At 36.8% G+C, this 13,365-nt stretch overlaps 2 protein-coding genes across 3 annotated transcripts; both read right to left on the reverse strand.

Annotated features, from left to right (window-relative positions):
- Positions 1–430: 430 nt before the first annotated feature.
- On the reverse strand, positions 431–5,957 carry tpst1l (tyrosylprotein sulfotransferase 1, like). Of its 2 annotated transcripts, XM_083564693.1 has the most exons (5): positions 5,291–5,957; positions 3,326–3,380; positions 2,293–3,147; positions 1,000–1,198; positions 431–685 (listed from the first exon to the last, which is right to left on the reverse strand). In XM_083564693.1, the coding sequence occupies exons 3-5, from the start codon at positions 3,129–3,131 to the stop codon at positions 641–643; spliced, it is 1,083 nt and encodes a 360-aa protein (XP_083420819.1). In that variant the 5' UTR covers positions 3,132–3,147; positions 3,326–3,380; positions 5,291–5,957; the 3' UTR covers positions 431–640. The 2 variants fall into 2 exon arrangements, with proteins under 2 accessions (XP_083420819.1, XP_083420818.1); XM_083564692.1 differs by having other exon boundaries at positions 2,293–3,380; positions 5,291–5,596.
- Positions 5,958–6,907: 950 nt separating this feature from the next.
- On the reverse strand, positions 6,908–13,328 carry crcp (calcitonin gene-related peptide-receptor component protein). Its single transcript, XM_083564694.1, has 6 exons — positions 13,219–13,328; positions 12,549–12,585; positions 12,307–12,405; positions 11,262–11,356; positions 9,984–10,041; positions 6,908–7,265 (listed from the first exon to the last, which is right to left on the reverse strand). Exons 1-6 carry the CDS (start codon positions 13,224–13,226, stop codon positions 7,122–7,124), a joined length of 441 nt encoding a protein of 146 aa, XP_083420820.1. The 5' UTR covers positions 13,227–13,328; the 3' UTR covers positions 6,908–7,121.
- Between the last annotated feature and the right edge of the window lie 37 nt (positions 13,329–13,365).

The raw sequence follows: 13,365 nt of genomic DNA on the forward strand, positions 1-13,365 counted from the left end.
TTGGATGAATTGGAACACAGGCTGCACCCCAGGCTTCCTCACTCTGCACCAGTACCTGACTGAACAGAAATATCCACAAGCACACTCCAAAATTGAGTGGTACATCTTTCCACAACAAATGTGCACTAAATGTGGATGAGATTGTTTAGAAAGCACATACTAATCTTATGGCTAGGTGTCCACAAAATTTTGTCCATGTAGTTAATCTTTATAACATTTTTCTAATTATCAGTCTCTAATAAACATTAATGGCAGTAAATGTCAAGCTGGTGTAAATTACACTTCCATTTCTTAATTTCAATTTAAGGTTATGCAAATTTTTGCACCCCATTACATATGATAGATTGCAGTGTGTGTGTGTGTGTGTGTGTGTGTGTGTGTGGTCCTGAGTAGTCTTTGTTGGTGAAAGTCAGTGAAATCAGCTCACAGGTTATTTTTAAAATAAATATTTATTTCTCTTACAGACACTAACAAATGTATAGTGGATTTTTTTCACAAATACAACAAACAATGTCCATTTTACATATCACAGAGCTGGTGATTTTGAGGCATCAGTCAGAAAAGTCTGGTTCAGTGCGTTGTGTTCAAGGATCCTGTAAGTTTCAAAAACATATAAACCTTAAAGATGCTCCATTATGGATTAACTAAGGTGATAAGCCTCTGTATTTTCTTTAGCTTCTTTATGCTGTGAAAAAAAAGAAAAAAAAAAGAGGGTTAGACTCTGCATACAACAGGGGTGTCCTATCTTTTTCACAAAGGGCTGGTTGTTTGCAGCTCTTTGTGGAAAAGACTGGACAACCCTGGCATAGAGAATGTGTTACAAGTCACTACACGATCAGAAATACAACTGGTACGTTTTTTTCTTCTATAATATATTGGGAGAACAGAAAGGGGAGTAAGACATGTTGCACATTTGAAATGAGAGCACATCATGTTGAACTTTATGCGCAGATAAAAAACACTTTTTGTCTTCTTTAAAAAAAAAATAACACTCCTAACCTGATGTGTGATGTGTAGGTGTAAAAGCTCAGACTTGTTGTAATCTGGAGGGTTAGCCTGAGGGTCGTAACCCAGTCGCTTCAACATGGGAGCTATGCTAGCCATTTCCTTTACTACGCTGTCAGGAATGTGTCCCACCCACTGCGATAAGGCTTTCGTGTTCACTGGGTTGAAAACTTGATCAGTTGATCGTTCCATTCTGTGGAATAAGAGTGTAAAGATTCACACATTATTAATTTAATAATAATTATCATAATGGTCAGAGCTATCAGGGGATGTGTATTCATCAAAGCATTCACTGCATACAGCAAACATCCCCACAATTATGGTCCCACAATTAAATATTTTCTTATATTGTTCACAGATTTCAACCATAAATGAGTGTTTTAAATGAACTGGGTTTTTTTTTTTTTCCAATGCAAGGAAATGTGTTCCAGTTATTGGTGTAAAAATCATATCTATGCTACAAATAGAAATTATTTGAAAAGTTGTAGTAGGACTATTTCTTTAAAAAAAAAAAAAAAAAAAAAAAAAAAAAAAGCAAAACTGTATTGTTCTGTATCAGTTCAAAATTTTGCATGTTTGTCCTATGTACATGGCCACAGGTAAATTAACAAATATTGTGTAACTTCTAGGAAGACAGATGCATTTTGCAGTTAACTCCTGCACAAACATGGCATATCCATTTCCTATTAAACAAAATACAACTATCACTAAATAATACACACAAAAAACATTTTCCAGTGCAGGTATTTTTAACACCTGAATTCACTTCACTGTCAAAATGCAGACTGTTGTTTTGCAGACAGGATGTTTTGTATTCTGTATTTTTTTTGGCACTATTGTAAAGAATTACATTATTGCCACTATTTGTTTTATCACACCACAGCAATATACTAAAAACTAATCCAAGCAACAGACAATAGCTGTTTAGTTTAAGAACTATAGTGAGGTACCCAAAGTTTGGTCTTGGGACCTGCAGCAGCCTATAAAGCATGGTAAAGCAGGATGTCCATGACTTGAACATTTTGTTTGTGGTGTTGAAGATCACAACCCACAAAATCAAACATATTATATTTATATGTATTAATTTATATTACAACCCAGTGTCTTCCATCAAAGAAGGGTTAGAAACAGAAAGTTTCCAAATATTAATATTATTTGCAATATTTAAACAGTGTTCATTAAATAAACCCAAAGATTTTACCTCACATTGAACTTGTTATCTGGCTAGTTTGAGAACTTTGTGTTTCTTGCATTTCTTTTGCGTTAAAACCCTTAGACGATACTTACTTAGATAGGGACACTCCTCCGGCTTTCCCAATCAGCTGCTCATGGTGCAGTACTGCCTGGTCCCAGGGTAGCTCCAGGAACTGAAGAAGCTTTCGCATCACTACCTCTGGATGTAACACCAGCTGTTCATAGTGCACAGGCAGACAGCTCCCCTTTGCAGCAGCCTGGCATTGTTCATACATGAGCTCTAGTGCTCGGTTCCATTTCACCAGACAGTCCCTGTAACTCGTCAGGTCAAATCCGGCGATGGTCACCTTGCGCGATATCATGGAATGAACTGTGGCCCGGCCATCACGTAGCATCAGAACAAATTTGCCACGTGGAAAGAGTTTGGAGAGGTACACGAGAGACTTTAGAGCAAAAGGGTCCTTGTTACAGAGGCGTGGGGCTGGTTCACCATGACCCACGATGATCTCTAGGAGAAAAGAACGGACAGCAGAGTCCAGGACCTCGTCTGTGACACCAGCCTCAATCAAGCGAGCCCTCTCACGAGATGAGCGGCTCCAGCTAGCCTGCATGGCTAACAATCGGGGGATGACACGTGTCTCCTCTCCACAGCGCACCTCAGGGTGGGCATCCAGCATGACCCGCATTAAAGTAGTGCCACTACGAGGGACGCCACCAACAAAAATCAAAGGAGTGTCTTCGCTGTACTCTATAGGAATAGACGGAGTGTAACTGAGGTTCTTGCTCAGACGCTGGTTAGCTGCCCATACAGCCCAAGCACTGGCCCTAGACTGAGAGTTTGGGCATTCTATGGTACTAAGGCTGAGGTAAAAAATTGTGATGGAGATGAAGACCAAACAGGCCAGGAAGATGTGACGGGTCTGTTTCCTCATGGTGAAAATCCAGAAACTGGAAAAGGTTTGGGTAATGTATGGAGAAAAGAAGAAACAATTGGAGGTAGAGTAAAGCAGCCTCAAGATGAAAATACTAAGTCAAGGATACAAAAGGGGGGAGAAAGAAAAATATAGGGTGGAGGTCAGGTAATGGGGGAGAAAAAAACAATCTGGAGAGAAAAGCCTATTTTAACCTTGCTTAAGGGTTGACTGAATCAAGTTTCTGGCTGCTGATCTGCTCCATTGTCTCTGGAAAATGGCAACAAAGAAGACACATTTAGGAAATGTAAAGGTTTTGAGATTACTTGTCATCAATTAACATTACTATACTTCAAATGCAAGTAATTCACACTGATGTCCAAAGCAAATTTACTTATAACCAGGATTGATAAACCACATTAGATCAAGATTTAACCTTATTTAGCAAGCTTATATAATTTTGAAGCACATTTACTGGTTTATAACATTTTCATATTCATCATACACATTCAGACACACACACATAGTATGTCTTATTTAGATGTATTTTTTTTTGATAAATTCATCCAGAGAAACAAATTCCTGATGAAAGATGCCAAACTTCTTTTACCATTAGCAAATATACTCTTTTCCTGTTTTAAGTAAACAGCATAAATTAAAAAAATTCACTTTCCATCTTCATTTTATTAGTCCTTTCTTTCAAGTTCTATAATGTCAATTTCTTTTTATTCTATCTATCTATCTATCTATCTATCTATCTATCTATCTATCTATCTATCTATCTATCATTCAGCTGTATGCAACAGGCTGAAATGTGCTTTCAAACACCTATACTGTACAAACTGTCTGGAAAGAGTGAAATTGCAGGGGGAATTGATAGCTATATTACAAAGTATGATTTACGCAATATCATGTAACAACATGAGATATAAAAGCAGCAGATTTTATATGATCTGAAAAAAATAAAAATCATAATAATTACAAAAAAAGCTTTCTTGCACGAATGACACTGTGCACACTTTCTGGAAAGCATAAAAAAATGAGTCAAAAAAATCAAAAATCAAAAAAGCAGTAAAACCCAATTTAATATCAGGATTGCTAAATTAAATGAGTCATTGCAAAAGTCAGTAAAATAACTCATAATGTAAAATGCTATTGCAGTTGATGGACTGAATCCCCAAACCCTCATTCTTTCCCATATCCCATATCACATACCCAGTGTTCCCATAGTAGACTCTAGATTCATCGCAACCCTGACTGGAAGAAAACGCTTACTAAAGAGTGTGTGATCAGTCATGAGAATACCATTAGTATACCTACTATACATTACAACATAATATTCAGAAATAAGTCCTAGAACAATTCATTTTGCACCAAACATAGAATTATATTATAGTTTTGACCATGAGGGGATATTAGTCTGTTCCTCTTCCAGCAAATACAGTTAGGGTTATATTTATCTGACAGCAAACTAATGTTAGTGGAAAGATACTGAGACAAACGTGTTTTCAGCCACTATACAACTCACACTCGTATGGGTGGGTGCGAGTCAGAAAGGGGGCGTCGGGGCTTTAATTATTGGCAGATGTGAGACGTTATGGTGGGAAAAAGGAGTGTGTGAAAGCCACCGTGTTCATAAACGCTGGGAACCATGTGTACATTGTTGCGCCTTTGAAATACAGTCGGCGCAGTAAACGCTATCGGTGCATCCCTTTAATAAAAAGACCTAATGTCGTCATGATACTTCTTGAACGCAGCTCACGCGCTGCACTAAAATCTGGACCAGGCTGCAACACAGGGCGCTGAACCCGCCATAAAGTCCATTTCCAGAACATAAAATAACAGAGAAAAGCGAGAATTGTGCACACAAATCGGTAGCAAAAATCCAAATCCAGCTGCACACAAGCTACTGGTTGGAAGGCTAAAACGTTAGCTTAGCTGTGTGATCCTTAAACAGTGTCTGCGGTGGAAATGTTTTTCAGCGTAAGCTAAAGATTCCCATATCGAACACTGAAGACATGTATATTGTCGGGATTCGTGTCTAAGAACATAAAAAAAAAAATAAAACACTGCCAACCTAAAGCGAAGCTTACTTCCATAGAGTAATAAACCACACTGCCTAATGTAGGCACTGGTTGCTTCGTTTTCAGGAAAAAAAAAAGGCATGAATGTCGTCTTACCGGAGAAACACGGCTCCATTCTTCGGTCTTTCATATCCACCTCGAGCACTTCAGGGATTTCGGGAGGGAGGGTGAGAGACGAGTGGAAGAATCCGCTGATGTGGACGTGAGGACAGCAAAACGAAACATTTCACCAATCTCCATTTGCACCTCTGTTCATAACCGCAATAACTCCAGCAGTAGCGGAAAAAAAGACGAACAGTTCAACGTAGAAACAGTGAAATGCCTGTCACAGTGTCAAGTTGATCCGATTCGCCTTTCTTCCTTCCTTCTCGCTCTCTCTTATATACTCACACACACTCACACATTCATTCTCTCTCTCTCACTCTCACACACACACACACACACACACACACACACACACTCTCGCCACAACCTCTTGCATTTGAGTTATAAAGTTTAAGATTAGATGTAGAGTAACACAGAAAGGAGCAGGGTACTGTTATTACCCGGAAAAAACCCTTTTAGATAAAGTGAACTATAATAACTCATAACAGTAGTTCATAGTGATCTTTATAACATCACTAAAAGCAGTCAAATTAGTGCTGAAGTCTAAAATCTCATTACTAAGGCATGTCATGTTGGTACTGTATAATGTTCTGTGATGTGTTAATGATTTAGCTCTTTGAGTTGAGTCCTCAACATAGTGTTAGGAAACAATCCTCTCAATTCTCCAATTAAGAACATCAAATGTCACCCTTCTTGAATGAGGAAGAAAGCATTAAAGCCGTTTAAAAAATGTAGACAAGCAGGTAGTGAAACAACAGGCTTAGCAATAAAAGCACTACAGGCTTGCACAAAAAACTTCCTGTGCTGTACATAGGCTCCAAGGCTGTACATAGAAAGATGAGTCAAGCCCTAAAAAATATGAGCACAAATTGTAAAGGCTTTTTGGATACAACTACTAAACAGAATGGATCAAACTGCACAGACGTGTACATTTTGCATATCAACATTAAATGCAGGAAATGTGGGAGAGGAAGTACACCTTTGCAGCTCAATACGAGAACATCCTTTTAAAAATTTTTGCCCCTGACCTGCTTTTAAAACCAGAGTGCTGCTATAAATGTTTCGACAAAACCGCAGTAGAAAAAACGTGCATGTTGAGTAAAGTTTAACCACCAACTATATTTTTCAAAAACACTACAAAAAAGCATTCATGATTCAACTTTAACCACTTTAATAAGTATAAATAACAAACTTTCATTAACGTAATAAAATTCAGTTCTTCAAAAACAGTTTAACTTTGCAGTTTTCTCTTTAAAGCATGTTTGGTGTACGCTTTTGCATTAAAGCTAACCAAAGGAAGCTTACAAACAAGTTTTGCATTGTACAAACTGCATGCTTGTCTCAAAGGACGTCTGTTTGTTGGGTAAACTGACATACTGTATTATGTAGTTGAACAATGCATAATGACTTTTTTTTTTTTTGCATTTTCAGTTCATTATGATAATCAATATCAAAAGCTCTGTGTCTCAGTCAGCATTGGTCTGATACCAACCTGTTCCTAATGTGTGTACAAACATCCTGCAAACCTCAGTTGCAAAATATGCAAAAAGTGAAGCAAAATGTTGCAGACATGAAAGCAATATGCAATAACAAATCAAATGAAAGACCTTTTACGCTTTCGCTACTATGGTTTATTTACAATTTTTTTATCGAGACACGAGGTTTACAGAATTTCTGCTCACTTGCTTAATCCGGCGCAAAACTGCATAACTAATGGAATCTCAGACACAAAATACATAATGCATACAATATCAGTTTGGATAAAAGTTGTCAAAACATCTTTTCATAATGATCTGAAAATCCATTGATTTTGTTTTAGAAATCACTGATCTGTGCTTGCATCCATTTCAACATCTTCTGTGGTGCCGCCTTCTTGCTGAGGATCACCAGGAAGAATGTTTGTGACAGTCTGAATAAGCTCTTCTATTTGTTCTTCTGTCAACCGTTCTTCACTCTCTTCTACCATCTGAGAAGGAAAAAAAAACACTCAATATATTTAACCCAAATAGATACTAATTACAGAAAAGTACCATCAGAAACAAGTTGTATTACATGTAAAGACACACACATTTAATTCTGCATCAATAAGAATGTGCTTGTCTTTATGTAAAGCTTAAATCAGTTAGTAGTGATAGTGTTAAAGGAAATAATCAGTGTGGGGTTGTGTGATACGATCTTAAAAAAAAAAAAAAAAAAAAGGCAGGTACTCATACAGCCTGAAAGTTATTTCCTTTAACTGCAAGCCCTGAAGTGTTAAACAAGTGCAGGATGTTTAGTTAATAATACATACTGTCATCTTATAGTTATATATACACCGTTGTACAAATTCTGTAAAACAATACTTCCAGTTATTATTGTATAACTGATGTAATCCATTAGATATTCCCCCTCACCAGCTAAAAATGCAGCTTGTCACTAAAATTATAATGCACAAACTCCTTATTCTTGAACACCCTGACTGATACTAAATGTTACTGACAATGGAGATTCCTCCTAAATATATATATATATATATACACACACATACACATACACACATACATATACATACATACACACACACATATATACACACTTGTATGGTGAAGCTATATGTACAGTGAGGAAAATAAGTATTTAAACACCCTGCTATTTTGCAAGTTATCCCATTTAGAAATCATGGAGGGGTCTGAAATTGTCATCGTAGCTGCATGTCCACTGTGAGAGACATAATCTAAAAAAAAAAATCCAGAAATCACAATATATGATTTTTAAACTATTTATTTGTATGATACAGCTGCAAATAAGTATTTGAACACCTGTCTATCAGCTAGAATTCTGACTCTCAAAGACCTGTTAGTCTGTCTTTAACATGTCCACCTCCACTACATTTATTATCCTAAATTAGATGCACCTGTTTGAGGTCGTTAGCTGCATAAAGACACCTGTCCACCCCATACAATCAGTAAGAATCCAACTACTAACATGGCCAAGACCAAAGAGCTGTCCAAAGACACTAGAGACAAAATTGTACACCTCCACAAGGCTGGAAAGGGCTACGGGGAAATTGCCAAGCAGCTTGGTGAAAAAAGGTCCACTGTTGGAGCAATCATTAGAAAATGGAAGAAGCTAAACATGACTGTCAGTCTCCCTCGGACTGGGGCTCCATGCAAGATCTCACCTCGTGGGGTCTCAATGATCCTAAGGAAGGTGAGAAATCAGCCCAGAACTACACGGGAGGAGCTGGTCAATGACCTGAAAAGAGCTGGGACCACCGTTTCCAAGGTTACTGTTGGTAATACACTAAGACGTCATGGTTTGAAATCATGCATGGCACGGAAGGTTCCCCTGCTTAAACCAGCACATGTCCAGGCACGTCTTAAGTTTACCAATGACCATTTGGATGATCCAGAGGAGTCATGGGAGAAAGTCATGTGGTCAGATGAGACCAAAATGGAACTTTTGGGTCATAATTCCACTAAACGTGTTTGGAGGAAGAAGAATGATAAGTACCATCCCAAGAACACCATCCCTACTGTGAAGCATGGGGGTGGTAGCATCATGCTTTGGGGGTGTTTTTCTGCACATGGGACAGGGCGACTGCACTGTATTAAGGAGAGGATGACCGGGGCCATGTATTGCGAGATTTTGGGGAACAACCTCCTTCCCTCAGTTAGAGCATTGAAGATGGGTCAAGGCTGGGTCTTCCAACATGACAATGACCCAAAGCACACAGCCAGGATAACCAAGGAGTGGCTCTGTAAGAAGCATATCAAGGTTCTGGCGTGGCCTAGCCAGTCTCCAGACCTAAACCCAATAGAGAATCTTTGGAGGGAGCTCAAACTCCGTGTTTCTCAGCGACAGGCCAGAAACCTGACTGATCTAGAGAAGATCTGTGTGGAGGAGTGGGCCAAAATCCCTCCTGCAGTGTGTGCAAACCTGGTGAAAAACTACAGGAAACGTTTGACCTCTGTAATTGCAAACAAAGGCTACTGTACCAAATATTAACATTGACTTTCTCAGGTGTTCAAATACTTATTTGCAGCTGTATCATACAAATAAATAGTTAAAAAATCATATATTGTGATTTCTGGATTTTTTTTTTTAGATTATGTCTCTCACAGTGGACATGCACCTACGATGACAATTTCAGACCCCTCCATGATTTCTAAGTGGGAGAACTTGCTAAATAGCAGGGTGTTTAAATACTTATTTTCCTCACTGTATGTATGTATGTTTGTATATATATATATATATATATATATATATATATATATATATATATATATATATAAAAATAAAAACATTTCTTTGAAACTACTTCACCATACAAATCCCTACCCAAGCTGAAACTAATACTATAGGAACAAATTTGCCTTTCAGCCCAAACTGCATTCATAGCTGATGCTTTAAAATTGAGATCATGAGAAATGTGGATACAAGCTAAACAACTAAAATCTACAGTGCATTTCCTTTTAAATATCATGTTCATGTAGCAGTTTAATGTCTTTATTTTCTTAAAAAAAAGAAACAACTCCCAGACAACCATCCTCAGTCTACTGCAAAAGCGACCTTATTGTACATGTTTCAGCACTTGCTAAAGCCAAAAAGGTTTTATATTTTAGCAAATGCTGCACATGAAACATAACGAAGTTGGGAAGAAAAAGGCACAAATTACAAGGCAGAGATTAAATCAAAGCCTGACCAGTTGGATTTCAACAGCCGTCTGTGGTCTGTGGTTCAGTAGTTGCAGTTTCTCTGCTCTGCAAAGAAAGATAGAAAATGTAGAACAAGGCAGCATGGTTACATGTTTGAGGGAGGGAAAAAAAATATGAGTTTAAAAACAAAAAGGGGGTTGCACACTCATACAGCGAGTTTCATTTGAACACCACGACACACAAAAAAGACTGAAAAATTTGATGTAGTTGCATTGAATAGGAAAGATGTTACATACTTAAAAAATGTATGTGGCACACACAGTACTGCAGCAGAAGACCGTTTTAGACCTCGGTACAAACATTTTCTAACCGGAACACTCAAGCAACCCCTTTTTTTTTACCCCTCACACTCAACAAGGAACAATAACAAAATGGCAAAGTCTTCATACCACAGTCTCACCTTTGTGTTTCCTATTGCCTCGTAAGAACCCGTAATTTAAGATTTAACAGATAAAGTCAGAATGAATCGAAAGTAACCGGTACACAAATGCACAGTTCACATCCGGCATCCTTCAGTAAACAGGTTTTTATTTAACAGAATTCTAAACACATTATCTGACTGGTGAAATATTTACTTGCATATAATATTGCTCTTTTTTTGCTGTAGCAGGGGGTCAAAAAGACACAAATGCTACAGCAAATCCATAAATATAAAAGTAATGAAACTAAAAGCATAGTTATTAAATATAGGGACATTTATATATATAAGGATTTATATATGGCTATATTAAATCTACAATTTTAATCTAAGAAAATAATATACACTGTGATTACATATACCTTGTACCTATTATGTGTACCTTAGTATGCATTGCATAGTGAAAATCAATAATCAATTCTACTCATATAAATTAAGTTTTCATAAATAATAATAAACATGTATACAGTTGCAAACAACAATAACAAACAATGCATGGTTTACAACCATGAAGCCATGCACTTTTGTATTCAGTATTTTATTTCTTTTGTCTGTTAAGTCTATAATAATATTTATTCATCCTCATGACAGCCACAGAACATAGAGTGAATATGTACTGCAGACTGATAGATCACGTGACACTTCTGCTATATAAGGCAGTGCAAATTACAAAGCTCAACAGCAGAGGGCAGTCAAATCACGCAATAATAAGTGATATCATGCACCAAAAATTGCACCGTGGTAAACTTCTGAACCTACAAATTCCAATTCAAAACCGAAAACATTGTGTAGAATATTGTAAAGTGTTAAAGCATGAGGTGCGAACATCATGAGCCACTGTACTCACTTGGTAAGTTTGTGTGGAAGCATCGCAGTAAGGAAGTCTTTCACTATCTCAGGACTCTGGTGAGCACACGGTGTCTTAGTAAGATACTTAAGAGTCTATTTAGAAACAGAAAAATGCAAAGCAAAATCAATTCAACTTACATGTTGAACAAGTTTATTTTATATTAACTATATACATTCTCCATTAGATGCACTGTCGTCTTGATTTGCACAATTTCTACAACTAAAATAAATGGAAAACAAAATGTCAAAAGGTCTTTTGTTAATATCCATTTAGTTGTGCAATTACAGTCTTCTTTAAAAATATCAGCATGGAAGATCAATAACTCAGGTTTAAGAATTCAATCATGCAAATTATACTTGGAGGAAAAATACAAGTCAATGTTTTCTTTATTTTCTTTATTTATTTTTTTTCAGTATCTTTGTGACTTTGACTATGGAAGAGTTGTTGGTGCTAGACAGGTTCATTTAAATATATCTGAAACTGTTTATTCTTTTTTATTTTGTATTGCACAACAGTCTTTTGAGTTTAAACAGAATGGTGTGAAACACATCCGTGAGTGGCCTCACTAATGATAGGTCAGAGGATATCCAGACTGCATAAATCCATTTACACAACTTGCCTTGTGTCAAAATTTCTGACTGGTGGTGGTGTAATGATGGAAAATGTTTTCTTAGCACACATTATGATGCTTAATGTGATGCAGTCACATCAACATAAAATATATTTTCAAAGTGTTGTTCCCAGCATAAAAGGGCTGAGAGCAAAGTTGTGTCCTACAGATTATTAGGATGTGCTATTAGGAAAGTGACTGGTTATTGTATGTGTAGTGTATACCTGTATTTGGAAAGCAGGTTTAAAAAAAATAGATTATGCAATGTAAAGTTGTCCAAAAAAAAAAGCAAACACTAAACATCAAACAACAATTTAAGATATTTTTTTGATTATCCAGGGTAATTTAAAAGCACTGATCTATTAATTAAACTGCTGAGGTAACAACAGGAGTAATGAGCAATATGAATTAAGCAGAAGTTACATTACTGACCTCATACATTATAGTATTAAGGTTCTGTTGCCCAGTGCTGTGCTTGTTTTTAACACCCTCTTTCCTCTTCTCTTTCAGCTCAGTCAATAGCTGATACACCTAGTATGATGGAAACGCACATCACAAACACACAGTTGGCCAGAGTAAAATTCAGTTCATGTATGATTAACGACATTTACATAGCATTATGTATCCTGTTTGACAGCATATGGTATAATATGGTTCAAATAACATTTACTGACCTCATAATTGCTGAGCATAGCAGCGTTTGCATCTCTCCTGCAATCAAAGCATAACAGATTATTACAATTCTTCTTCTTTGGCATTATGCTTGTAAAACATAAACAGCTCAAGTCAGTTCTCTACATGAATTTACTTAGAATCTGCATTTTTCTTTTTAATCATACTAAAAGCTTAGATGTTTACGTATGTCTAACATCCCCACAGTTGCACATAACTGTACAACTGAGCTAAAGTAAATGGATTGCAAACTAAAAGCATGTATATAGGAAACATTAACAGGACAGATTTCAAAGCAATATGAGGTAAATAAAAACGTCAAATAATGAGTGCACATTATAGAGGTTCACTGTCAGTTACAGAATTAAAATGATTTTACAGAACAATTCTCTGCTATACACCAAAACACTACACAATTCCCTAAGCGAAAGCTGCACGTGGTGACTTTTACGGTACTGGGCTTCGGGGCAGAACTGCCATTCAGAAACATGTTATTCTACCGATGTCGTCAACGTATCTTTGCCAATGTTTAAACAGATTGCCAATACACCAGTGTATTAAACCAGCTATATAAATCCGCAAAAAAATAAACATGTCTAAACAGCTCAGTTATAATTATAGTAGTTTATATTTAAAAAAAATATATATATATATTTATATATAGTTTCTCACACTTCCATCCTTAATGTCTTCACCAGTCCACTACTGTAAAGGAGCCGGGTGGAAACATTGCCCCAAAGTTGTACGTTCCTACGCGGCAACGTTTGGTAAATTCTATTTGTTATTTTTACATGCTTTATTAAGGTTAACCATTTAGAA

This window comes from Silurus aristotelis (genome assembly GCF_946808225.1).
Source record: "Silurus aristotelis genome assembly, chromosome: 16".
Taxonomy (NCBI): Eukaryota; Metazoa; Chordata; class Actinopteri; order Siluriformes; family Siluridae; genus Silurus; species Silurus aristotelis.